This window comes from Xenia sp. Carnegie-2017, unplaced genomic scaffold (assembly GCF_021976095.1).
Source record: "Xenia sp. Carnegie-2017 unplaced genomic scaffold, XeniaSp_v1 HiC_scaffold_23, whole genome shotgun sequence".
Classification (NCBI taxonomy): Eukaryota; Metazoa; Cnidaria; class Anthozoa; order Malacalcyonacea; family Xeniidae; genus Xenia; species Xenia sp. Carnegie-2017.
Window position 1 is genome coordinate 12,790,482 of NW_025813486.1, and position 27,796 is coordinate 12,818,277.

General features: G+C 32.4%; 1 protein-coding gene and 1 long non-coding RNA gene across 2 annotated transcripts; both read left to right on the plus strand.

Annotated features, from left to right (window-relative positions):
* Window positions 1–1,321: 1,321 nt before the first annotated feature.
* Window positions 1,322–2,609, plus strand: LOC124449585. The gene is made up of 3 exons (XR_006949454.1): window positions 1,322–1,417; window positions 1,771–2,031; window positions 2,407–2,609. It is a non-coding gene; the product is annotated as an uncharacterized LOC124449585 (long non-coding RNA).
* An 11,961-nt stretch (window positions 2,610–14,570) lies between these two features.
* LOC124449576 lies at window positions 14,571–15,732 on the plus strand. Its single transcript, XM_047000511.1, has 3 exons — window positions 14,571–14,625; window positions 14,878–15,138; window positions 15,510–15,732. Exons 2-3 carry the CDS (start codon window positions 14,902–14,904, stop codon window positions 15,711–15,713), a joined length of 441 nt encoding a protein of 146 aa, XP_046856467.1. The 5' UTR covers window positions 14,571–14,625; window positions 14,878–14,901; the 3' UTR covers window positions 15,714–15,732.
* The last annotated feature ends 12,064 nt before the right edge of the window (window positions 15,733–27,796 follow it).

Genomic DNA, 27,796 nt, shown 5'->3' on the forward strand with positions numbered 1-27,796 from the left:
GCAAAGCTTATCCTGCGAATTTTATTTGTCAATAGAAGAAAATGCCACTCGACAAAGAGTCTTAATGTCAGGGTATATGTGTGTACATATCGTAATCAACATTTTTACCCCCCTTTGTTGTTGATCAGTAACATAAGACGATTTCTTCTCTTCGACTGATTTCTCAACTACAGCTACGTTTAACTAATTTCCAATTTCATTTCACCAAAACACCTCAGTTTACGCCTGACATGTACATGAATTTTTAAAATGCACGTGATAAAGAGGAGCTGGTGTATATAACTTCACATTCACATTTACCACTTTTTGCCGTCTTATTAAATCTGTTTCTCAAATTAGATAAAAAAAATAAAATAATCATTTAGCTTTCAACATTTTGTCGCGCTTAACAGTTTTAAGTTTGCAACCAGCAGTTTTCATCCCTTTTAATTTGTTTCTCGTATGCTAAATAGCTAAATTGCATTTTACTTTTATGTATGGTTCAACAAATTTATTTGCTCATAAAGTAGAAGATAGTGTTTTAATAATGGAACGAAAAATTTTATCCAAGTCAAAATTGAATTCTATTTGATAAAATTGTCTTTAAAAGGTGTGTTTTATAATTTTATTTAGTAAAAAATGAAGGATAAAACTTTTCCGAACAAGCTGAAGCTTTTATTTTTAAGTTTTAATTATGCCATGTTGGAAGTCAGATGGAAAAATAAATTATCACTACAAATGTGAGCTCCACCTGACGTGGCAAACATCATAATTTTTTACAGCCACTGTAAATAGTTGATTTCAAAACAAGCATATAGACAAGTTTATGTCCTAAAAGTGCAAAGAAATCACTGATAATAATTAAATGCATTGACTAAAAATGGCGAATTGGCCCCTTTGTTACATATAGACAGATGAAATTCAAAAACAAGCTGGAAAGCTCATAAAATGCCTTCTTTTAAGCACGGGGCATGACATTTCAATACATGAGGTAATTGCATCGCAAATTCCTTTTAAGTTTCTAAAATGTTATAGTATTTTAAAATGAGAACGATGAAAGTCTTTATGCGATTGTTCAATTTTTTCTCGTTTATTACACAAAACAATCCCTCTTAAATATCTTAATCCATGCAAGCATTACCTAAAAGGTTTATGGCGAATACCTATTGTATTAAGATAATAATAAAAAGAGATTACCTTAACTTTAACCTTTGGGAATAAAGAGTAAACCATATTTTTCTTTAACATGCCCAGCTGTTACTGCTATGAAAATAGAATACCTTCCTTTGAGTATTAGAGATTTGAATACTGAATGAGCTAATGCCAAGATAGAAGATATAAATTGGACGAGAATTCTCTTCCCAACAAATATACCGCTTTATCGCTAGAGAAAAGATCTACAAAAGAGAAAAGAACTTAGAAAAGATCAACACTTAAGGTATGAGGTAACAACGTCAGTGCTCTTCGATTTGATGTCCCGCATTGTTAATATTTTCTGTCTAATGCCAGAAGCAACAAAATGTTGTGTTAGAAGTTTCGTATTAAAAGGATGCTACCTTGAAATATGTTGTAAAGTTTTATTGTTTGTAAATATTTGATGTTCCTTTTAATGCATGATTCGAGCAAAAACGTATGAATTTTTATCAAGAAATTACACAAACAATTTGCACAACGTGCGAAATGCATCTTGTATAATAAAGGATCAAAAAATGGTAAACTTCAACCTTTATTCAAATATATGTGAAAATATTATGTTATAAGCCAACTTTTGACAAGCAAGAATTTTTCTAGTTTATCAAAGAAAATAATAATAAAATGAGTTCGAAAGCAATCAATCTCTTGATCTTTGCTGCCGTGATCTGGTGTGTAAATGCTGAAGAATATTCCGTAAGAAGAGTAGCCGAACCAACAAAAGTTATCCAATTTAAAGACAACTTGAACGAATATTCAAAGGAATTAGATAATGGCGAGCAGAATGTGAACGAAGTACATGAAGATGACTCAAATTTTAATGCAACAAAAATATTTCTGGCACCAATGCCACCTAAAAATGTACGTAAGCATGAGTTATTTGTAAACAAACGACAGCAATAACCGAGCTTTAGGAAATCGTTCTCACCAATTCTATTGAAACGAAATCCTCATTATATGAACGTAAAGGCATATAATTGAAACAATAACCTTTAACTGTTTTGACAAAACTGAGTGCATTTTACTATTTATGACTTTATGTATAACTTTATAATGTTGAAATTCTTAAATCCGTTTCACCTACGACGTCGTAAAATACCATTTTTTTATACAGCGAAGGAAAACTGCTCAATCACAACATATTTCATTATAGTTGACTAAACATGCTCATCCTATGACGAATATTTAAAAATTTGCTTAGTAAAATGCTCAATAACCTTCTTTTTATTTCTATAGGCTTGTCCATTTGATTGCAAGCAGTTGTGTATCAACAAATATGGAAAGTACTACAAATGTAACCTAAAGTTAAAGAACTGCTGCTTCATGAGTTGCTTAATTTATAAGAAATATTTAAAATTGGGTTTAAAACCTTGGCTCTGTTATGTTCTTACATTTGAAAAAATTTGCAAATGTCGAGGCTTACTCATAAACAAAGGCTAAATAAACAATCCACAGTTCAATTAAGCGTGATTAAAATTTAGCTTTTGAGTAGTTTATTGGTTAGATTGAAATGTTAAATTACACTTTATCATTTATAATAATAAAGATTTCAAAGAAATTGTTTGTTGTCTTTCATCCAAACGTCCCATGTCTTAGTTTGTCATCGCTTTACAAAAACCTTAACTAACTCATTGAACTTAACCTTTCGCAAAAAAACAAACAACATTAAGGAAATATGGTTAAATCAAAATTTCTTTCTGTGTAGTTAGTATATGTAATATAGAGTTCAAAGCAAATTTTCTTACATCTTGTATCCACTGTGCATTTGTATAAGAAGCTCTAATTGAATTCTACGAAAACTGTAAATGCATGAAAACTCTACTTCTGTAATTAAAAATCGAAACGTTGATGAAACACGCTAACTTTAGTCTATAGTAGTCAAAATCCTGTTGCTTAAATTTACCTTTAGCAGAACTGTCGAATTATTGGAGTAATCTTTTCGTCAGTTTCAAGAACGTTATATGTTTATGATTTGTATCATCTAAGATTTTTGCTTTGCGGTAAACATCGATAACCATATCGTAAAGGAAAAACGTAAGTCAACGAAGATTTTGAACACCAGCATGTGAGCGAACGCGCGTGTATTTAACACAACAAAATAATTTGTTTATATTTGTAAACGGTTGATTAGTATAAGTACAAAACTAATGCATGGAAAAATATAACTCTTAGCTCAAGTTTTAAGATTCAGTTTAAAGAAAACTTCGTTCTAAGGCTTTGACGAGCGACGAACGTTCGCTAAAATCGATGCAAAGCTCATTCACCGCAGCGTGAGCGTTTTCAACAACAAACATTTGTCTGTTCGCTGGTGAGAACTGCAATCTACAACTAATGCGGCCGCGAGCGAGTTTTTGTTAACGAACCCTACAGAGGCCGTTGTTGCTAACGAGCAAGAATCACCAAGCGAGATGTGTTCAAACCTTCTAAAGGGTCTGGGTCCTGGAGGTTAAGAGGGAAGCAGATAAGTTGGTCAATTTCAAACTGTCATTTGAACTATAGTTTTAAAAAAACCGTTCGAGTAGTTATTGTTTTCTTCTACTTCATTGAATGGAAACTAAAGTAAAAAATTCATGTTTGTCAACAATAAACTTTCAAGAGTTTTAATTGCTTGTGGAAAGAACTTTGCCAGAAGGCAGTCAAAATTTACATTTATTTAATGATGAAGAAATTTTGCTCTTCGTACTAGCATTATAATATAGTTATACTAAAGAAGACAAAGACGTTTAAGGGACTCTTATTTGTTTTCGAAATTTGTGATTTTCAGTTCTGCATCGTTATTTGCACTTTTGATATATATTTAATCCTAGCAGCAAAGAATCCAAGATTTTGTGCATGTTTATTGCTTATCGGTTCTCAAAGATCTTTGTTTCATTTTTACAAAAAGAATTTTTGTTGTCGAACAGGGCGACAGTTCTAAGGGGGATGAAGGGTTTGTCACACAAATCACAGAAATGATACTATACCTGGGAAAGTGGCGTACCTGAGCGCCAGAAGTAAGCTCGTAGAACTGATGATATGACTTGAGTGCGCCTGGAATAACCAACGTGAATGATGTATGAAATTATATCATAAATATTTTTATTGAAATTCCCCTTTTTCTTAAATATTTTATCAACTTATTTTAAAAGAGAATGTTCGAAGGTTTTTATTTGCTTTATTATGTTTTATGGCATTAAACAGTACAATGTCTCTTGTTCATACCTTAACCCTTGCAAGGATGACGTTAAAGCTTCATGAATAGTGCCTGGCTCGTGAGCACACGGTCGCTATCAGCAGTGCTATGAGCATAGTATAGAAACAAAGTGTAGTCCGACCTATAAAAATTTTTTGCTCAGTGCATATCGTATTATATGTTTAGCGCTTTGCCTATCCATGCAGATACGTTAATTTTAACCCCCCAGTGCAAACAAGGCAGATTCAATCATATGTATCATTGTTTTCTTCAGTCGAAAGAGGTCTTGCAATATCTTTTCTTTGCTTTTTTTCTTATTTTTTTATCTAGTCATCATGTCATCAATATCATTGGTAGTTTGTTAATTCATTTTCTTCAATATCCATATGTCTCTTGGCATAGCAATAATCATGGGTACTTGTCATGAGGCCATCTCCTTCATTCTACTATAAATAAATCTAGACATTACATTTCAAATACATATGTCTATTCTGGGGCAGCGAATATTTAAGAAAAGAAGTAACCTGTTTGGGAAAATACTATTCATCGACCTTAAATAGTAAGTTAAATATAACAACAAAAAACACAAATTAAAGGACACTAGACACATATTTGATCGTATGATCTTATACTCAATATGGCGACTCCTTCACTTTCCCCATGTGAGTGCGGTTTATAAAATCCCAAATATAAATGTTGTCAAAAACATTTTGTATTAAAACAATGTTCCAGTTCAAGCAGCAGCATCCAAAATACAATACTATTGATAAATTAACAGCATCTGCCATGTATTAAACAAAATCTTTCAACATATCCAATGAAACTTTGTTGTACGCAACTAAAAATCGCTCGTAAATTCTCTTGATTTAAAGGCCGCCATATTTCTCTCCGTTTATAGAAATATATTTTAAATTTTACTTTTCTTTTTTAGTGACTGACTTTTAAGCTAATGCTTTGTTTAACGACTCAGATATTTTATATTCAATTAGAAATGTTGTATTTTGCTCCGTGTTACCCCTAGCTTAGGGGCTGGTTACATGAGCCCGGTAGCCGGGATTCAGCAATGCGTTAAATGATTTTGGCAAATGAAAACGATTTAATATTTATCATCAGATGAATCTTTTTAATCAATTTTACAATATTATGAATTAATAACTTCTCAAAACATTTTAAATTGAAACAATCAATTTTCCATAGTTTGAGAATTACAACCAGAGTCACGTGTGATGCTTTTCAAACGGTTTTTAATTTTTAACCTTGAAGTGTTAGCTCTTTTCAATTCCTATGAAATCATCGGGCTAGCATTTTTAGGAAATAATCAACAATGAGTAACAAATTTCAACCCATAGCTTTTGCTACCACTGTTCGTCTAAAATTCTAATTGTGTACACATTTATCCTTTGTAGAATAATAATGCGTTTGTGATTTAAACAATATGATGCTTTCTGCTATTGTAAAATTTTGTGCTTATAGATGACTTGCCTTGTTTACGTTTTGTTTGAGGGGGTGATTAATGCCAAGAAAGGTAAATCATCTTTTGTTGTTTGTACTGTCCAAAATCATTTTATCAAATCTTCAAATTTGTAGCACTAAATGTTAGAAGCTTTATTTTGCACGCATGCATTCATATCATTAAATGCTAACGAAATAAAAGTTGAAAGACTTAAAGTTAAAAAACTTTCTCGCAATCCTTAATTACAACGTTAAAAAACACAAATAATAAGTTGTATTTTAATGACTGTTGGCAGTTGTCATATATTCTTTTACTTGTTTCAAAAGAAGCCTGACACTCTTGTGCTTTTAAACGTCCCATGGGTAGTTTCTTTCCTAATTCAACAAAACACAACACAATTCCATAGCACTCAAATATAGATTAAAATATGTGAAAAAGAAAGTAATTGTTATAGATGTGATGATTGAGTGGTTTTTAGCCAATGGGGATGAAGAAAAAAATTAACTTTGTCCACCAAATCATCGATGCAGCAATATTAACGTCATTTATAATGCATCATTATGTATGTTTGAAAAAATTATATAATTTTGTAAGAAGTGTATGATATAAATAAGGTTGATTTTCTCACCATAGACTACACATTGATCAAAATCCAGGAGGAAGAGATATCTGAAAAAAGGGAACCAAATAAAGAACAACATTAAAGGTAGGTTGAAACAATTTATGTGAATTGACATATAGTTATTGTGCGTTGTTTCATAAAATGAGACAAGGAATATGGTCATTTTCTCATATTATAAATGCACCTGATACTACTTTATTTTAACAATCATCGCAGCTCATAGTATTATCGTTTGTTAAGTGTGGTAAAATGCAGATGAACTCCATTGTTGTTCTCCTAACAAATAGTATTGCATGTGTTCCCGTGAAATAAATATGGCTCTTAAATAAATATCGAGCTTTTGTTGGGAAACTTTAAATTACTTAATTTTTTTTCATTGGCATCAGATGAAATGGAAGGTTTTTGATAGCAGTATAAGGTTTGAAATGGAACTAAATAGATAGTTGGAACAAGTTATACAATTTAAAGGAAAGTCCATATACGGTAGAAATAATAAATGCACGTCTCAAAAAGCATCCATCCATATTTGATTTTTCCACTTTCCTTATGACTTAAGCATGACATGAATTTCTGATTTGTTTGTAGAAAACTTAGCAAAATGCACTTAAACACCATGAAACTCTTGATCTTTGTTGTTGTGATCTGCTCCACATCAGCTATACTAGGTACAAGTTTGAAAAAAGCTGAGGAAATGAAAGTGAACGAAGATACCCAGAAATTACTCCACAATGCCAAAAACGATCCGAAAATAAAATTTACGGCGAAATATATACCATACGGAAAATACAAAGTGGTACGTGGAGACTCCAAGCAAACAACAAAAACACGACTCCACACAATCTTTTTCACTTCTTTAAATTTTTTGAACTGTTTTTGAATAACGACAAGTTTTTGAAACTGATATTTGGCTCTTGCACTTGCTAAATCCAAAATCCAAGATCCAAAATCATTCGCAAAAAAAATTTGCAATAAAAGAAGGCGTAGAAAGACGTATTGGTTGATAGCAATCGCTTGAATTTTAATGCATTGACTACAATTTAACAAGTCAACACTTGTCAAATAGTCTGCGTCATGCATTTAGTGCCAATACTTCCGGGAGTTATGCGTTGCTTCATTGTATTCATGTATACCATCGTTCGTCTTAATGAAAATATTATCATGCTTGATTGCTTTTAGATTTGTCCATTCGTATGTAATCACTTGTGTTTTATTAAAATGGGGAACCAATATCAATGTGACAGGTTTGCTCAAGTATGCTGCCATAAAGAATGCTTAAAGTACTGGAAATGTATTAAAGTTGGTAAACCATCGTTCCTCTGCTATTCTCAGACATTTGACAATTCTTGCAAATGTCGAAGTTCGCTTATAGGCAAATGAAAGTTACAAGGTTCTCCTGTAAAAGCATAGTACATGCAACAATAAAATTTAATAGGGCGTGCTTTTGTGCACATGTGTGTAACATATGGTTAACATTTATATCAATAAAAACAAAGTTGGCTTATCGTTAGCTTCAACATATTTTTTATCAAAATCAACATAGATAATAGTATAGTTTCGAGTGCAATTACTGATAAACATGAGCGAGTGAGTTTCGCAAAGATTGTAGCGACATTGACACTCAAAGTGCAATTATAAATAAACTGCACTACAGTCAACCAATCATACTCGAGAAGCGCCACAAATAGTGTATCTAACTGTTAAGGGTAGTGAGTATAGAATGTCTTCGGTATAGAATGTCGCAGGTTCAAAAAACGATTTTGTATATAAAACCAGTTGCGTAGTCAGGAGAAATTGTAACTCCGCCCACACATGTTGCGCCGGAGACGCAACCCCCACTACTGGGTAAAGGAGCACGCTCCCCTAAAAACATTGAAATCCGAAGCCTTGGATACAGCATTTCCTGTGATTTTGAGGGCGAATTATTTGTTAAACAATAAGTTATAAAAACCCGTTACATTAGCTGCATTCTTAATGTGGCAATCGTCAAAACTGCAACTAGTTAAAAAGGTATTAATGGTGGCTCAGAGAAACGTTACGCAGGAGTCAATTGTCGCCTAAAATATAATGAATCAAACTCATCTCTGCCATGAATAAACAGAAAAATTTAGATTAGCACAAAAATGCCATAGTATACGACACTTCCTGAAATGCAGAGAGAGATTGTCCTTACCCTTCCACTTGTTAGTTTACAAATGTTTATATTGGAGCAGGTAGACAGGGGATGGCTTTATTTATTAAAGTTATGCTTAATTTTCTTAATGAAGTACCATGCATTATGAGAACAAATATCAAAACAGATACTATACCCATCATTTATAAAGAAAGGTCAGCCTCCTGGGTTTTCCTACAAATTTTTCAACCACCTCAATATGCAACGCATCTGATTCCTCTTTTGTTCAATGAAATCTTTGCGAATAGATATTCTACACAAAGAGCTAAGTCGACCTTGACCCATTCTATCTCTCAAAGAACTTTTTACCTTTTTCAAGCAAGAAAACGACGTCTCTACAAGACCACTTGCCACTGCCAAGACACCATGCAATTTTAACAAATTTACCACTTGACGTAAACTCGACTAAAGATTAAATTTGTAGATATATTTAAGCCCTTCATTACTGCACTCTTTGTGAAAGTCCTTGTCTTGTAAATAAAGGAAAATTGACTCTCCAAAGTTTGGATGTCAAAAAGAGGACTATACATATCTTTGAGAAGATTTATCTTCTCCTGTAGAACTATACCCTTCCATGTAGTAAATACGTCTGGATTTACAAGATATAAAAACTCAATCGGATTAATATCTTGAAATCGTTCACTTAACATGCCTTTAATGGAATCAATAATCTAAAAATAAAGCTGTTTGTAATTGTATCTACTATCTGCTCCTCCTCCCTTACGGGGGCAAGCGGGGGCAGCGCTGTGCTCTTTGCTACCATATAGCGATTTCAAACACTCACTTCTTGCATCTGATTTTTTTCCTGGTAATACGCTTCGATCTCGGAAGGGAAGGTGTTAAGATAAGCGGAAAAAACAATTCCACATTCTATGGGATTTTCTTTGAAAACTTTCAAAACATAGATATTAAAGGAAAAACAAACATGTAGAGTGGAGGAACTGTTTCAAAACAAAGAATAAAGATAGTGATGTTGTCATGTTTATGAAAATGATTTTGTGAGAATCAAGATAGCGTCATGAATTATAGATGAGAGGTATAATACGTAAGTGGAATAAATGTAACTATATAATCAAGTCTAAAAAATCTAAAAAACTGCTTGTAAATTTGTAATAGTACACAATAAAAAGAATCATAAAAATTGTTTAATATTCGTCCGTCTGGTTAGCACGGGATAAATTTGTGCTCAACTAATCAACTCAACAACGCACAGTACTAAATAGTAACAAAACAGTTAAGTAAATGTTTATAAATGTCATTGGCATTTTTTCTTTAGTAGCTGTTAATTCAAGAGAAGTTGGAGGAAAAAAACAGTACTTCAGTTAAGAATAAAAGTTAGTTTGCACGGATAAAAAAAATAATATATTTCGCTTAATTAAACATTTAAATTAGACGACAAAATTTTTTAAGATAAACATGTTTCGACTTTTAATAAATCATTTACAGTATGAGTTTAAATATTTACAATGATGAATTTATAATAAGATAAGTCTTGATTAATGATACGTCTTGATTTATCAAAGTAAAATGATAAGATGTGACAAAATATTAATTATATTTACATGGTAATTAAGTATTGTGAGTGTGATAAAACAAGTTAGAATATTTGCAATTTGAAAATGGTATTAAAATGTTGAATTGGTTTGTTGAAAGTTGGTTTGTGTTTGCGAGAGTGAAAATCTTCTTTAAACTTTAGAGTAAATTGAGTGTTAGGGTGTCTAAGATAGTAAAACATGAGGCGATAGCTCGCTTTGTGCGTACGAATTTTACCGAATTTTATGGCTCGTGCAATCATTTCTTGCATATCAAGCATACTTAATAATTTTGGCTACGCAAAGGGGAAAAAACTCACCGTTTGCGCTGAATGCGAGCTGCTTACACATAACCAATGAAGATTCAATTGTGTTGCATCCTTATATTTCGTGAACAAACAGCAAATTATAGGCTAGCGTTACAAACGAATTGATGAGTGAGTACATGTTAGGAAAATTTAAGTCATTGACTAATTTGTTGACGCATGACCAAACTACCACTTAGTGTTCGATGGGAGTTTGCTAAACAGCACGTACATGGGTAGGTATATTGGAGGGGCTTTATTATAACTTGTAGTAAACAAGAATTGCCATTTTTAAATTGTTGAGGTGGTAAGAAGACAATTGTTCCTAGTAGAGAATTTTAATTCAACCTAAGTTCAACTTAACCTAAAGTAGCATTTTCAAAGTAATAAATCTACAATAATTTTACTAATTCTTAACCTGCATTCGAGAATTCCTTCATCGTTTTTTTTACGATAAGTTCTTTGAAATGTTAATCCATAATTGGCGTTGTTGCACTTTCATATTATAGATTTTTTAGCATTTTTAGCTTCTTGAGATTTCAGGAGACTTTCTGCTCTCCTACTACACTGTCTGGGATTATGGATGAAACTCAAAACCCAAGCAGCAACTCTGAGAGAATGCAGGAAAATTTACTTCGTCATGAGGGTGTTCAGCTTGGTTGCATGCAATGGGAAGTTCTTAAACTACTTTAGACACGGAAATTTTGCTAGTTAAATTATGTTTGCACAATGAACAGAACTTTTAAAATGACAGTGTACTTTCTAAAACAGTTAATGCACACTGCTTTTTCTTTGCGATGTATTGAAGTGTTTGTTGTTTCCATTTCATCTAACATGTGACGTCATATTGCATAATAAGTTAACACAATATTTCAAATTCATTTCAGTTTCCTGACAACTTTAGGCTCATTTTATTAGGCTGCATTTTATACCATTAACACGGCACAACATAGGGAACTCTGCCCTTCTTAAATAAAGTATCGTTAAATATATATAATACTCCTAGTTCTCGTTACGCAATTCGACTTCACAAGTTACAAAAATCGGACAAAGAAAAATTCTCAATATCTCAAGAATGAAAAGTGATATGCACAAACTGTTTTAGAATGTCCATTGTCATTCTAAAAGATTTCTTTAATAAAAGTATAATTTAGATAGAAAATTTTTTTGAGCACTTTATGAGCACTTTAATTCATTGAAAAGACTTCTCGGATCACCTTAACTTCAGGTTCTGAATTTAAGGTGGGATTGGTCATTTAAAATTATTGGGACTGTTGTTTATGTCTGCCAACCTGGATCCCAATTTTGCTAATTTTGTCTATAAACTTTTAACGCCCTTGCAATATTGTCATTTTCCTTGTATATGCCACATTAACATGACACTTTAAGGCCAGAAAATTTGTTTTAAATGAAATTGAAAAGTTATGCTTGTTTAGTCAATAATTTATGCACACCAGCAAGTTAAAAGTGCATGATTTTTTTTAGAAATTCTGTAGGCTTAAACTTGTTATAATTTTAATGAGAAAATATTTAAAGAAAAATATAACAAACTCAATAATCAATGACTTCATTATAAAACAATCTTTTTAATTGACTCAGAAAGGTCATTGTTAAATTTTAATTGTTTATCACGCGGAAGTTTATCACGTGTTGCATTTTTCATTTACCGATCAGTGAGCTTCGACATTTGCAAATGCTTTTAAATGTCTTTGAATGACAGAAAAGTGATGATGTACAAGTCTTAATACATATCCAATATTTTGAGCATTCATCTTGGCAGCATTTATTTACCAACCTGTTGCATTGGTATTGATTTCCAACTTTAATGAAACACAAATGTTTACAGTTGAAAGGACAAGTCTAAAGAAGGGAAACATCACAGTTAGTCTTTTCACTAAAAATAACGTTTTTGTAGAGCAGTGTATTGCCATAAATAGAGGGAAACTAAAGCAAAACTTAACAATTTTAAAAATTTTGTTCTTCAATAAATTTTTCATAGGCCTTACCAAGAATGCATGCAAATTCCTGATAGTGACTTATATGGCTAACTTGAAAATCACTCCTTGAAACCTTGTTAATAGTAGTAATAACTTTAATGTTTTTGTAATAATGTTTTCGTTTTTAGAAGACACACATACCACTTTATAGAATTGAGAAACAAAATATTTTGCCTTTACATTGAGCTTTGAATCATCTTTAAAATTTTCGCCCAGTTTCTGTACATCTTCTTTTACACTTTCTACGTTGGATTTTTTTAATTTATCATCTGGTTGAGCTGATACGCACAACATCACCACAGTAAATATCAATACTTTAATAGAGTCGGTAGTCATGTTGTTTTATTTTCCTTCGGCAACTTAAATTTTTATATATATTTCAAATATGATGTAAGTAAAATCAAACAGCAGTAAGTTATTTGAGATTTCTCTTTTCTTAAGTCTAGAGTCTGGCACTTTTTCCTGAATAATATCTTGCACATTTGCATGATTTTATTCATGCCAAAGTGCCAGACTCTAGTAGTCAATGGAATGATTTTAAATTTTAGCCATGCATGCCATTATTCAGGTTGAATACATATACAATACGGTTTTGATAACGATTAAAACTTCTCAGTTTCTTTATCACGAAAACATTGGCAGAAAAATTTGCATTAAATCTACAAAAGATTTCGACATTTAAAAGTGTAAGTATAAGTTGGTGAGAAAAAAAACTGACTTTGAAATGATGTAACGAATGCAAAGGCTTGTATTCAAATTAATATGTAACAATGGAATTGAAAAAGCGAGCTGAAAACAATTTTTTCATAATCCTGTGCAACTATGCAAAGTACCAAGACAAGTTAACATGACATAATTTTATCATACCTTAACTATTGATCTTCTGTAAGTTATCTCCTGTCAAATGTTTATTCGCCGTGCAGTGGAACAAAGTCTTTGCATTCTAGTGTACGCCAGACTTATTTATATCTTTCACTAGTAATTATGCCCATTTTATTAATCCCTACGAAATTGCTATCACTTTGCATCGTTTGTCACGAGGAATGTGTTATAAACAATTGTTTTGATAACAAGTATTTTTTGACGAAGATTTTTTCTAGCAATATAGGATATGCACAGACAATGGGTGGCGTGCAAATATTCCCTTGTGGAGAGAGGGAACAATGGAATGATTTCCTTATTGGATTTTGTTTACATTTCATTTATAAAAATTTCTTTGTTAAAGCAATCCAACATGGTGGCCATGACGTAGAATATACCTAGCACACCTAGAATAAAAAACACAAAAGAATCATTAAAGCGTTTTTATCCAAGTCAAAATTGAATTCCAATTGATAAAAATGGGTTTGAAAGGCGTTTTTTTATATATTATTTAGTAAAAAATGAAGGATAAAACTTTTTCGAACAAACTGAAGCTTTTATATTTAAGTTTTAATTAAGCCATGTTATAAGTCAGATGGAAAAAACAAATTATCACTAGAAATGTGAGCTCCACCTGAAGTGGCAAATGTCATAATTTTTTACAGCCACTGTAAATAGTTAAAACGAACGAATATGACTTTCAAAACAAGCATATAGACATGTTTATGTCATAAAAGTGAAAAAAAGCCACTGATAACAAGTAAATGCATTTACTAAAAATGGCGAAATGGTACCTTTGTTACATATAGACAGATGGAATGCAAAAAACAAGATGGAAAGCTCATAAAAATAAATTCCTTCTTTTAAGCACGGTGTATGACATTTCAATACATGAGGTAATTGCATCGCAAATTTTTTTTAAGTTTCTAAAATGTTATAGTATTTTAAAATGAGAACGATGAAAGTCTTTATGCGATTGCTCAATTTTTTCTCGTTTATTAAACAAAACAATCCCTCTTCCATATCTTAATCCATGCATGCATTACCTAAAAGGTTTATGGCGAATACCTATTGTATTAAGATCATAATAAAAAGAGATTACCTTAACTTTAACCTTTGGGAATAAGGAGTAAACCTTATTTTTCTTTAACATGCCCAGCTGTAACTGCTATGAAAATAGAAAAACTTCCTTTGAGTATTTAAGATTTGCATACTGAATGAGCTATTGCTAAGATAGAAGATATAAATTGGACGAGAATTCTCTTCCCAACAAATATACTGCTTTATTGCTAGAGGAAAGATCTACAAAAGAGAAAAGAACTTAGAAAAGATTAACACTTAAGGTAGGAGGTAACGACGTCAAAGCTCTTCGATTTGATGTCACGCATTGTTAAAATTTTCTTTCTAATGCCAGAAGCAACAAAATGTTGTTTTAGAAGTTTCGCATTAAAAGAATGCTACCGTTAAATATGTTGTAGCGTTTCATTTTTTGTATGCGTAAATATTTGATGTTCCTTTTAATACATGATTTAAGCAAAAACGTATGTGTAAATATTATGTTATAAGCCAACTTTTGACAAGCAAGATTTTTTTAGTTCATCAAAGAAAATAATAATAAAATGAGTTTGAAAGCAATCAATCTCTTGATCTTTGTTGCCGTGATCTGGTGTGTAAATGCTGAACAAGATTCCGAAAGAAGAGTAGCCGAACCAACAAAAGTTATCCAATTTAAAGACAACTTGCACGAATATTCAAAGGAATTAGATAATGGCGAGCAGAATGTGAACGAAGTACATGAAGATGACTCAAATTTTAATGCAACAAAAATATTTCTGGCACCAATGCCACCTAAAAATGTAAGAAAGCATGAGTTATTTGTATACAAACGACAGCAATAACCGAAATTTAGGAAATTGTTCTCACCAATTCCATCTAAACAAAATCCTCATTATATGAACGTAAAGGCATATCCTTGAAGGAATATTCTTTAACTGTTTTCACAAAACTGAGTGCAATTACTATTTATGACTTTTGGAGTAACTTTATAATGTTGAAATTCTTAAATCCGTTTCACTTACGACGTCGTAAAATACCAATTTTTTATACGGCGAAGGAGAACGGTTCATCCACAACATATTTCATTATAGTTGACTAAGCATGTATCTCCTTTGACGAATATAAAAAAATTTGCTTACTAAAATGCTCAATAAGCTTCTTATATCTATAGGCTTGTCCATTTGATTGCAAGCAGTTGTGTATCAACAAATATGGGAAGTACTACAGATGTAATCTAAAGGTAAAGAACTGCTGCTTCATCAGTTGCTTAATTTATAAGAAATATGTAAAATTGGGTTTAAAACCTTGGCTCTGTTATGTTCTTACATTTGAAAAAATTTGCAAATGTCGAGGTTTACTCATAACCAAGGGCTAAATAAACAATCCACAGTTAAATTAAGCGTGATTAAAATCTAGCTTTTGAGTAGTTTATTTGTTTGATCGAAATGTTAAATTATACTTTATCATTTATAATAATAAAGATTTCAAAGAAATTGTTTGTTGTCTTTCATTCAAACGTCCCATATCTTAGTTGCTCATCGCTTTACAAAAACCTTAAATAACTCATTGAACTTAACCTTTCGCAAAAAAAAAGCAAACAACATTAAGGAAATATGGTTAAATCAAAATCTCTTTCTGTGTAGTTAGTATATGTAATATAGAGTTTTTTTCTTGCATCTTGTATCCACTGTGCATTTGTATACGAAGCTCTAATTGAATTCTACGAAAACTGTAAATGCATAAAAACTCTTCTTCTGTAATTAAAACTCGAAACGTTGATGAAACACGCTAACTTTAATATATAGTAGTCAAAATCCTGTAGCTTAAATTTACCTTTAGCAGAACTGTCGAATTATTGGAGTAATCTTTTCGTCAGTTTCAAGAACGTTATATGTTTATGATTTGTATCATCTAAGGTTTTTGCTTTGCGGTAAACGTCGATAACCATATCGTAAAGGAAAAATGTAAATCAACGAACATTTTTAACACCAGCATGTGGGCGAACGCGCGTGTATTTAACACAACTAAATAACTTGTTTATATTTGTAAACGGTTGATTAGTATAGAATACAAAACTAATGCATGTAAAAATTTAACTCTTAGCTCAAGTTTTAAGATTTAGTTTAAAGAAAACTTCATCTAAGGCTTTGAAAAATTTGTCAATTTGAAATCGTACGTGCGAGGAACGTTGGCTAAAATCGATGCGAAGCTCATTCACCGCAGCGTGAACGCTTTCAACAACAAACATTTGTCTGTTCGCTTGTGAGAGCTGCAATCCACTAAAAATACGGCCGCGAGCGAGTTTTTCTTAACGAACCCTCCAGAGGGCGTTGTTGCTAACGAGCAACAATCACCAAGCGAGATGTGTTCAAACCTTCTAGAGGATCTGGCTCCTGGAGGGTTAGAGGGCAGCAGATAAGTTGGTCAATTTCAAAGTTGTCATTTGAACCATATTTTTAAAAAATCCGTTAGAGTAGTTATTGTTTTCTTCTACTTCATCGAATGGAAACTAATGTAAAAAATCCATGTTTGTCAACAGTAAACTTTGAAGAGTTTTGAATGCTTGTCGAAAGAAATTTGCCAGAAGGCAGTCAAAGCTTACATTTATTTAATGATGAAGAAATTTTGTTCGTCGTACTAACATTATAATATAGTATAGTAAAGAAGACAAAGACGTTTAAGGGACTCTTATTTGTTTTCGGAATTTTTGATTTTCAGTTCTGCAATGTTATTTGCACTTTTGTTATAAATTTAACCCTAGCGGCAAAGAAACCACGATTTTGTGCATGTTTATTGCTTTTCGGTTCTGAAAGATCTTTGTTTCATTTTTACAAAAAGACTTTTTGTTGTCGAACAGGGCGACCGTTCTAAGAGGGATTAGGGGCTTGTCATACAAATCACAGAAATGACGCTGCATACCTGGAAAGTGGCGTACCTAAGCGCCAGGAGTAAACTCGTAGAACTAATGATATGACTTGTGTGCGCCTGGAATAACCAACGTGAATGATGTACGAAATTATCTCATAGATATTTTTATTGAAATTCGCCTTTTTCTTAAATATTTTATTAACTTATTTTAAAAGAGAATGTTCAAAGTTTTTTATTTGCTCTATTGTGTTTTATGGCATTAAACAGTACAATGTCTCTTGTTCATACCTTAATCCTTGCAAGGATGACGTAAAAGCTTCATGAATAGTGCCTGGCTCGTGAGCACACGGTCGCTATCAGCAGTGCTATGAGCATAGTATAGAAACAAAGTTTAGTCCGACCTATAAAATTTTTTTGCTCAGTGCATATCGTATTATATGTTTAGCGCTTTGCCTATCCATGCAGATACGTTAATTTTATTTCAAAATTTGGCAGACGAGGGCCACAACTGGGCATGATAGCTAAAAAAACGTATCTAATATTACAATGCTGGAGACACTAATTTCTAAGCCTTGATCAACATTGATTGAAGAATAAAAATTTGCAGCGCTTTCCTGAAGCCATTCATTAGAAAGGAGCAGCCCTTCTTCTGGTGATTTATAAATAGCACAATCAGGCCTATATAGAACCTGGACGATTTCGATGACTGGTTAACAATGGACATAAAAAAGTGCATTTGTTAAAGTTGTGACTCCATGAAAATGGATTAATTGCCAATTTGGTCGGACCTGTTTAGTGCAGGAGACACGGCAGTGCAATGATGGCAAGTTATTTATTCGACAACAACTTAAAGGTCCATTTCCAGGAGCGAATTTAAGAAATCAAGAAAAATTGAGAACAGCAAGACGTTCTTTATTTAGACTGATGAATAGGTTGAACTCTTACTGAAAGCGACACAAGAGTTCAATACATCCAACGCTATGGAGAATTCCGATTGGAATCGATCCAAAGCAAATATGACGACATTTTATACACGGTATAATTGTTGGGAGGAGGCAATTTTTGACGAAAGGCTTATCCGCAAACTTTTTTTCGGCAGATACAAAAATATCCGTTTACTTGTGGACGGGGCCTCAATGCAAAAGAATCTTCTACCTGACATTTTATTAAATTTTGAGTACTCTGACTGGAAAATTGACAACCATTGGAGGTGTTCAAAGCGTATATAGTTCATGGTCAGCGATGGAATAAAGATATGCAACAAGCTATTTAATTGGAGTTCTGTTTTTGAATCGGCACAGTGAGCATGTGCATGAGATTGCTTCGCAAATACCTATGATAGTCTAAATAAAGTTGCTCGCAACTGATCATCACTTTCTAAAATTAATAGGCAAGGAACTCTAATACAACTGGAAAGCTAACTTGGCCGCCAACTTTGAAGTTTGCATGATCGCCGCCATTGAGGGTACGGAGGCGAAATACATCACTTCGAAATTGCCGGATTTTTTGCAAAAAACAGTGGTCTTCAAGCCAGCTTTATGTCTAAAAACCTTAAACAATGTTTGAACTTTAATATAAAACAAGTTTGAACGACATTTGTACATGTTTAAGCTTCTTTTCAGAAGGATGAAAAGTGAACTTTGTTTTGGCACGTGAAAAAATGCCTTATAACTTGAACTTGCTTATAAAATGCTCAATAAACAAATATGAATGCATGTCAAGTCTTCCACCAGTTCTTAAGAAGTGGGAGAAGTAAATGACAAGAACCAACAATCACCCACAGTTCAAAATTTCAAATCCTTACTTTCAAAAAATTACAAAAAGAGCATGTGAATGTCTTACAAAGCAAGTCTAACTTTAAAAGAAATAAAATTATTATGAAACATGTTATATTAAGTGGATCGTGTGTGTTTTTTTACAGCATTCAAAGATACAGACTACCTGTTATCAGTTTTATCTAAAATTTTTGGGCTTTCGACGACAAATTAGAAATTCATATTTCGAAGCAAGTTCTCACTTTGATGTTTTATATAATACAGCGTTACGTATACAAAACATGTCTTGAAACGTCCACAATGCATCTTTCACATTAACAATCAAATTTTGTTAAAGGTTGTGAAAAATAAAGCCTTTAGGCTAGCATTCTATTGAGTGCGGTTTTTAAAATCCCAAATATCAATGTTGTCGAAGACATTTTTTATTAAAACAATGTTTCAGTTCAAGCAGCACCATCTAAACCATAATACTAAAGATAAATTACCAGCATCTGCCATATATTAAACAAAATCTTTCAACATATCCAATGAAACTTTGTCGAACTCAATTAAAATTCGCTCGTAAATTCTCTTGATTTGACGGCCGCCATACCTCTGTCCATTTATAAATATATTTTAAATTTTACTTTTCTTTTTTAGTGACTGACTTTTAAGCTAATGCTTTGTTTAACGACTCAGATATTTTATATTCAATTAGAAATGTTGCATTTTGCCCTGTGTTACCCCTAGCTTAGGGGCTGGTTACATGAGCCCGTTAGCCGGGATTCAGCAACGCGTTAAATGATTTTGGCAAATGGAAACGATTCAATATCTATCTTTAGATGAATCTTTTCAATCAATTTCACAATATTATGATTTAATAGCTTCTCAAAACATTTTAAATTGAAACAACCAATTTTCATAATTTGAGAATTACAACCAGAGTCACGTGTGATGCTTCGCAAACAGTTTGTAATTTTTAAACGTGAAGTGTTGGCTCTTTTAAATGCGTTGAAATCATCGAGCTGGCATTTTTAGAAAATACTCAACAATGAGTAACCAAGATTAATCCATGGCTTTTACTACCATTGTTCATCTAAAATTCTAATTGTGCACATATTTATCCTTTGTAGAATAATAATGCCTTTGTGATTTAAGCAATAATGCGCTTTCTGCTATTGTAAAATTTTGTGCTTGTAGATGACTTGCCTTGTTTACGTTTTGCTTGCAGGTGATTAATCCAAGAGAGGTAAATCATTTTTGTTGTTTGTGCTGTCCAAAATCATTTAATCAAATCTTCAAATTTGTAGCACTAAATGTTAGAAGATTTATTTTGCACGCATGTATTCATATCATTGAACTTACTAACAAAATAAAAGTTGAAAGACTTAAAGTTAAAAAATTTTCTCGCAATCCTTAATTACAAAGTTAAAAAACATAAATAATAAGTTGTTTTTAATGACTTTTATCAGTTGTCATATATTATTTTACTCGTTTCAAAAGAAGCCTGACACTTTTGTGCTATTAAACGTCGTATGGGTATTTTTTTCCTGATTTAACAAAGCACATCACAATTCCACAGCACTCGATTATAAATTAAAATATATAAAAAAGAAAGTATGAAAATGAGTTAGTACATTTTAATTTCTAATTCTATTTTGTTAGAAAAGTTCAAAATTTTACGTAGATATTTAAGAGCAATTGCACACTGTTGGGTCATTCGATGGCTTTGTGGATGCCTTGGTTGGGAAAATTCTTAACACTTACCTGCATGCATCTACACTGAAAACTGAGAACAATTTCTCTTTTAGCATAGTATGTTATTTTATCACTAAGATAAAAGTTTGCCTGCTAAGAATATTTGTAAAATAATTTTTGTGAACAATGAATTTTTGGATGTCCTTTGATTGGCTGTCCACATTTTGCACCAGCGCATCCTCTATGGATGTGAACAACCTGTTGAAACAATATGTTTAAATCTTGTCTAAACCTTTTGCTAGCATTGTTTCTTGTTGTTAATCTACTAAATAACAATTTATATGTTTTTAGTTTTAGATTGCACTGACCATATCTCTTGTACATGATAGAATGAACAACTTACACGAGGGAAAGAATGGTGTTGAGGAAAGTTCTTTCCTATCCAACTGTCGTTTGTCGTTTTATTCTGTATTTAGTGATTTTGCAACCGCTGCATTTAAAGTGAATAGAATCAGCGAAATGCATTGAACATAGTTTAGAGTACTGCTGAGCCGAAATTGTAGTTGATGTCTCCTCACCAATTTTGTCTATTTACTCAACCTCCCCTTGCCTTTCTAGGGGAAACGACGTACTGAGACACCCTCTGTGTGTTGACTGTTTGTGCAATATTTTCTGTTTGGCCAACCAGCAACACAATATTGCCCTCGTCGACGCTATTTTGCAGAATTCTGAGTACTCGTATATTTTTACTTGCAGTCTATCTCTATGTTACTAACGTTGTAAAAAAAATTTTTAATATTGTGTGCATTCTAATAATATTGCATGGGTTTTTAAATCACAGACTACGTGAAGGAAGGCATTCATTTTTTCGAGACATACAAGTCTAATCGAGGAGCTTATAAAATTATAATAGATTGAAACTAAGCGAGTTTCTGATAACATTTCGTGTTTATTAAACCATAGACCGCGCGAGTATGAGGCACCCAGCTCATCGAGAATTAGTTTATTTTATAAGTTTATAAAACTATAATGGATTGTATATGTTGTATACTTATTGGTATTACTCATTTTTCACCAGCTATACTCGATTTTTGCAAAAAAAAGTACGAAAAATGTAATACTCATGTTGGAAATATTCTGATTCGTATATATTTTTATTAACTGATAGCTTTAATTTTGGACTTCCGTCCTTTAAATGACGTCACGCGCTCAAACTCAAATTCCCATCAAAACAGGCGAAAATGCCATGTTTGAACGCAAATTTTGATGCGTTCCCATGGATTAAATTCCCTGTGCAATAGCTAAAAATGATCAGTAAAGTACAGAGAAAATGTTTGTGTCAAAAAACGAAATATGAAGATTTCACTTCTAAAATTTCACTTTAAAATCAAAGATCTTGGACTTCTATATTAATTCCTTAGTATAAAAATTGTTCAGAATCTAAAATTGAAAGAAGTATGGATTGGCCAAGAAAAGTAACAAAAACCATGTTAGAAAATTATGGCGTGGAAAATGCAAAAATTGCAAGCACACCTATTAACTTTGCGACAAGACTTAAGAAGTCCGAAAAGGACAGTCTTCAAGTCGACCAAATTAACTATCACTCCAGCAATTAGACATCTTCTTTACCTTTCTACAAGAGCAAGACCCGATATCGCGTATGTTGTGAGTAATGTAACAAGGTTTAACGCTGATCCAACAAAAAAACATTGGAGAGCTGTTAAACGCATTATGCGTTATCTGAATGGAAGTCAAGATATGGGTCTACTATATAAAGGAAGCTATGGAAGAACTAGCTGGCTTATGCAGACGCTGATTGAGTTGGAAACCCTGACGACAGAAAGTCAACATCTGGATACGTCTTTCAGCATAGCAACGCAGCTAATAGTTAGTGAAAGAAGACACAGATATGTGTGGCACTCTCTACTGCAGAAGCAGAATACATGTCATTGGCAAGTGCGACCCAAGAAGCAGTTTGGCTCAAAGAATTCTAACTCATCTAAAGAGCAAGGAAACTGGTCCAATCTTGGTCCTCTAAGGCAATCAAGCAGCAATACACATGGCAAGAAATCCACAGTACCATGGTCGTGCAAAACCTATTGATATAAAGTAATATTTTATTCGCAAGCTTGTTGGAAATGAAACTGTTAGAATGGAGCACTGCCGCACTGAGTAAATGATGGCTGATATTTTCACTAAGGGATTAAGTTCGATCCAATTTAACAAACTTTGAAAGATGATTGGTGTCAGAATAAATGAATATTACATACTGCTTAGTTATAGAGTGAGGGGGAGTGTTGAAGATAAACACTGATGAACTTCATATAAGAAAACGTATTGGAATTCTGGTTTTGTTGGTGATGGAATCACATGTTTTGTTGGTTGACATACTAGATATGTCAGAGCGCGCAAAAACATCACGAAGCTCTAAACGATAAACGATAATAGTACATTGTATTTTTCCCGTTTTAAATGAATTATTTCTACAATTATGCCCTCTATTAATGCTAGCTTTATGTTATGTTGAAACCATATTACATAAGTTATTGGCCACCATTAAAATTGTTCATATTATATTTCAATTTTAATGTCGTTTGTATTTTTAAAAGTTCTGTCATTTTTCTAATAAATGAAAAAGGCTCCACTGTTGAATAAATAACCAGTACCAAAGATACCTCAAATAAATACAGGTAAAAGTTATGAAAACTATAATTGAAGTATGACACGTACAGTATGTATATTTTTTGGTGATATTTAAAATTAATACATCTACTTTTTTAGACAGCCTGCAATTTTGGTCGTGCTATGTTAATTCTTCTGTGTTCACTCACTGTAAAATTAATAGATTTCTACAGACATGAATAATGATAATTATCTGAAATTTACATATGGTGGTAATTCTTAGACTATACAAGGTACTTTGTAAAATTGCCTTGTTTATTTATAATTGAAATCATCATTTTTTTCAAAAAGTGCAATTATCTACCTAGAACATCGTCATTTTGGTGATTAAAAATTCTGCTAATTTTACCTTTTTTTGAAGCTTAAGTATTTGGTTTAGTCTAACGCCAGATTGCCAGAGTTTTACTCAAAATTTTCTATGTTTAGAATCACAATATTTCTTATCAGTATGTAATTCCTAGGAATGCTAATGAGCCATGACATTGGATGAAACAGCCAAATATGTAAGAATTGTTTACCATATCACTAAAAAAAAATGCAATGAAAATGTTAATATTTAGTGCAAACGATGCCTGCAAAATATTATTAGCCCTTACTCTAAAATTTCGCCAAAACGCTTTTGGCTTTTTTTTACTCACGTTCAAAAATCCTAGATCTGCCCCAGCTCCACGACGCTTGTACAACCTTCAGTCTTTTTCTCTTTGAAGCAGACCAACATCCTTCAGGATTGTAGTATGTCTCATATGGGATAATCTTCGTATAGAGTAACACAGCTAATGAGTTCTACCTACATTTATCAACGAGCCATTTATCCAATTGTACAGACATTTAGAATCTCACTTCTAATTCTTGAGGATCTAGACCATATGCATCTTCTTCGGCTGACATAAATTTCCTCTGACCTCGTTCGCTAAAGTCTCATTTTCATATGGATTAACTAATTAGTTCATCATTATTGTATCCTTGTCACAGGAATTTGAATTTCAGAGTTTATAGTTTACGAAATGTGCTCACTTTCACTGTTTTATAAGTTTATATTTACTTGTGAATATGTGTATAAAAATCGAAAAAATTTCAAAAGGCTCTAGTACGAAGTTAGACGTTAGCCTTACATGTCATTTAGTGTGTTTACATTAAAAATATATTACATTTGATAAAAAAAATTGCAAAATGTATTTTATTGGCGAAAGATTTTATTTAAGAAGATATTGGTAAAAAAACTTGTAATCAAACAGGGTGTTTTGGTAAGAAGATAAAACAACAACATTTCAAAAACGTTTGATTAGTAAAAACACAAGAATTTCTCCTTAATTTTCTTTAGTAGACCTGTGTAGACCAAATATTTACTGAACAGAATCAGACAATGTTAGGTTATGCTTTTATGTCATGTATAAGTGTAATGTAAAGTGTATGTCTAATGTCACGTCTGTACTGTATATTGAAATCATGAAACAGTTGTAAATGCATGTCACAAGGAGTGCGAACTCAAAATTAACATCTATTTCACTTGCTTTTTGGTGTAACTTCACTTTTTTACTGCTAAATGGAGAAAAACTTTCATTTAAATATGGGATAATAGTGCTGAAATCTGCATTAAATCCTGGTACTAAGATTTGACGTCTTTTAAGTGGACAACTTGTCTTCTCTTGAAATTTTTCGCTACTCACACTGTTTTTTACCTATATGCGCTCTGCAACTTCCATTGTGATTGTTATACAGGAAAAAATTCTGCATTCTGTTAATTTTTACTTCAGCGAATCAGTGTACGCAAATTTCAGCCGGCAAGTTATGTATATCGATCAACAAGCTCGTATAAGCCTGACATGACTGCTGCTAAGATTGTCGAAACGTCAACCAACAATGATTATTAACAATGTCAATTGTTGTCAAGACTGTACTAACCTAAGTGATGTATATGTTATTGAAAAGAAATTGCACAGCGTCTCGTGCAATTTAGAAAACAAGCACTTTCATTTTTTAAGACTTCAAATTGCACCCGTCCAATTTTTATAGTCCAAAGAAAACTATTTCGTGCATGTCTTTTCCAGTTGAATTCAAAACCGTGATAATGCCTTAAATAATGCTTCTCTTGATGAGAGAATTTTCATGAAAAATATTGCTCAGATAGCTATCATAAAAGCTCTAGTCGCATCACAAAAATTTTATGTTACTACCCCTACTGGTTCCACACAAATATTTTAAAGAAATTTTTTTCGTTTAAGTAAATAAAAAAGCATGATGTGTATGATATGAAATCTAATGATATGCTGCATATATATATAGGCTTGTTGTTCTTTACAAAAGAAATTATCAACTTCATTGAGCTTTTCTAAGTTAGACCTGTTGAGAGCTTCTGTTTACGTACGCACTTTGCAGAATTTTGAATATTATTTAGGGTGTTTTTCAAATTATATAGCAAGTTATATAGCTCTTTTGAATATTATTTAGGCTGTTTTCAAATTATACAGCTCTTTAAAAGCAGTAAAATCTGCTGGACTTCAAATCAACAGTTAGATAACGAAGTTTTGACTTGTGTAGTATTTGACAAGTTACTAAAAGTGCTTCTACTGACCTTTATCTAATAACGCGTATTTTTAGAAATTTTAGTTTTCTATGGAATTGCCCACTCAAGTAAACATGTAAGCTCACGCTTATTTACCTGAGAAAATGTGAAAGATATTACACTTCTACACAATAATATATAAATATGATTAATATAATAATTGGGTGGCTGTACTAGCCGATAAGATAAAACTCAATGAAAGACGTCACTGAAGATTGAAAAATATGATTGGATTGACATGGCAACTTTACAACAACTTCTTTGTCAGGGATGAGGCAATATAGAAGAAAGTGTTTCACTGTGAAAAAAATGACAGTTTTATCAAGCTACCGTAAGGGTTCCAATATGCTAGCAATTTATAGCTATTCTTATGGTATTTGCTATATCTGTTAAGATTCAGATCTCAAGTAAGGTAGCAAAGAAACTATTTGCAAAAGAAAATAATATAATCATGTTATAAATAGATAGAAAAGCCTTTATCTCGCTCACTCAGGAAATCACAAATGCCTTTTTCTATAAAAAAAAAAGGATGAAAACAATGCTCTTTAGAAGTTCAACTGCTGAATGAATTTATAAACAGAGACTTTGTCGTGGAGCCAAGTTTAAATATTGCCTTAAAAACCGCAAGTGCCATGGTAAAGAGACTAAAAACCCAAGAAAACACAAGAAAACGAAATTAAGGGTAAAAAAATTGTATTTACGTCAGTTGTCTCGATGATAATTCATTCAGGATGGTAGGATGAGTAATCATCAAAATAAAGCTAATTTGAAAACGACCTAATTCTGTCGACAAAGGAGCAGATATTAAGATTGATAAATAGCACCATCCTTGTTTTTACAGAAAGCACAGACATGCAATTCTGTAGACTACAAACTTTAGCATCTGTGTGTGCCTTAGCACAGAATTACTTGACAGAAGCTGTTTGCCCATTGCTAAGTCACACTCTATTGCGTGATTTTGCCAACACAATTATCTTTTCAATGCATTATTTCATTATTATACATCCTGTATTCTGGGTATGACGTAAAAATTTTCGTAGTCTATTTACCAAACAATTTCTTGTTCTCCATATGCAAACTATTATATCATGCACTTCGTTATTTATTTAATATTGCTATAGAGCAATGCCAAAGAAAGTAAATCTTACTAAAAGAAACTTAACGCACGTTTATAAATGTAATCTTCATAGAAAACGCAGTTCTTTTAGAATAAGTGCATGCAAAGAAGGGGGGCTAGTTTTTGTTTGATTTTGTTAAATATATATATAGTTTGTCATAATATGTAATCATCTAATTAAAAACAAGCATGCATGGTATGCTGACTTAACACATTAAATATTAAGCTTGATTTTTATGTGGCAAGCGTCACTTCCGGCGAAATGGTCCGCTTTGATTGGCTCAGAAACATCGACCACGGTCCAAAACGCGTAATTTTACAGTCAATGTAAACAAACTTCGTAATGCAAACAGCAAAACGTAAAATAAACGAAACACTTGGAAAATGGTTTAATTATGCAGACAATTTGGAACGATTTATTTTTTATGGACAAAAACTAAAAAAGTGAAAGCCAACCCGTACAAAACACCAAGAACGAGAAAACAAAAAAATTTCGTTTTAAGTCAAATAATGCCATGTAATAAACCTTTTAGTAACCCTGCTTTTTCGGTCTTTAGTGAGAAATATCGGACCTCTTTCTTTTTGTACATACCTTGCTTACGGGCTCGATCTGTACAAAAAAACTTCGATTACTTTTCGTAAACTCTCGCGCTTGGTTATTAAGGGCTTATTAATAAACGCACGTAGTGGAAGACCCAGGATACCACTCATTTTGAATTCAAAGTACTACTAGAACAACGTTGCTCAAAATTAAAGACGAAAAACACAAATAGGAA

What these genes read in the sequence shown, in the direction of transcription:
- LOC124449576 (XM_047000511.1), top strand. Translation starts at nt 14,902, where the DNA reads ATGAGTTTGAAAGCAATCAATCTCTTGATCTTTGTTGCCGTGATCTGG. An exon ending in CACCAATGCCACCTAAAAAT is followed by an intron (nt 15,139 to 15,509) that starts GTAAGAAAGCAT and finishes TTATATCTATAG; the next exon opens with GCTTGTCCATTTGATTGCAA.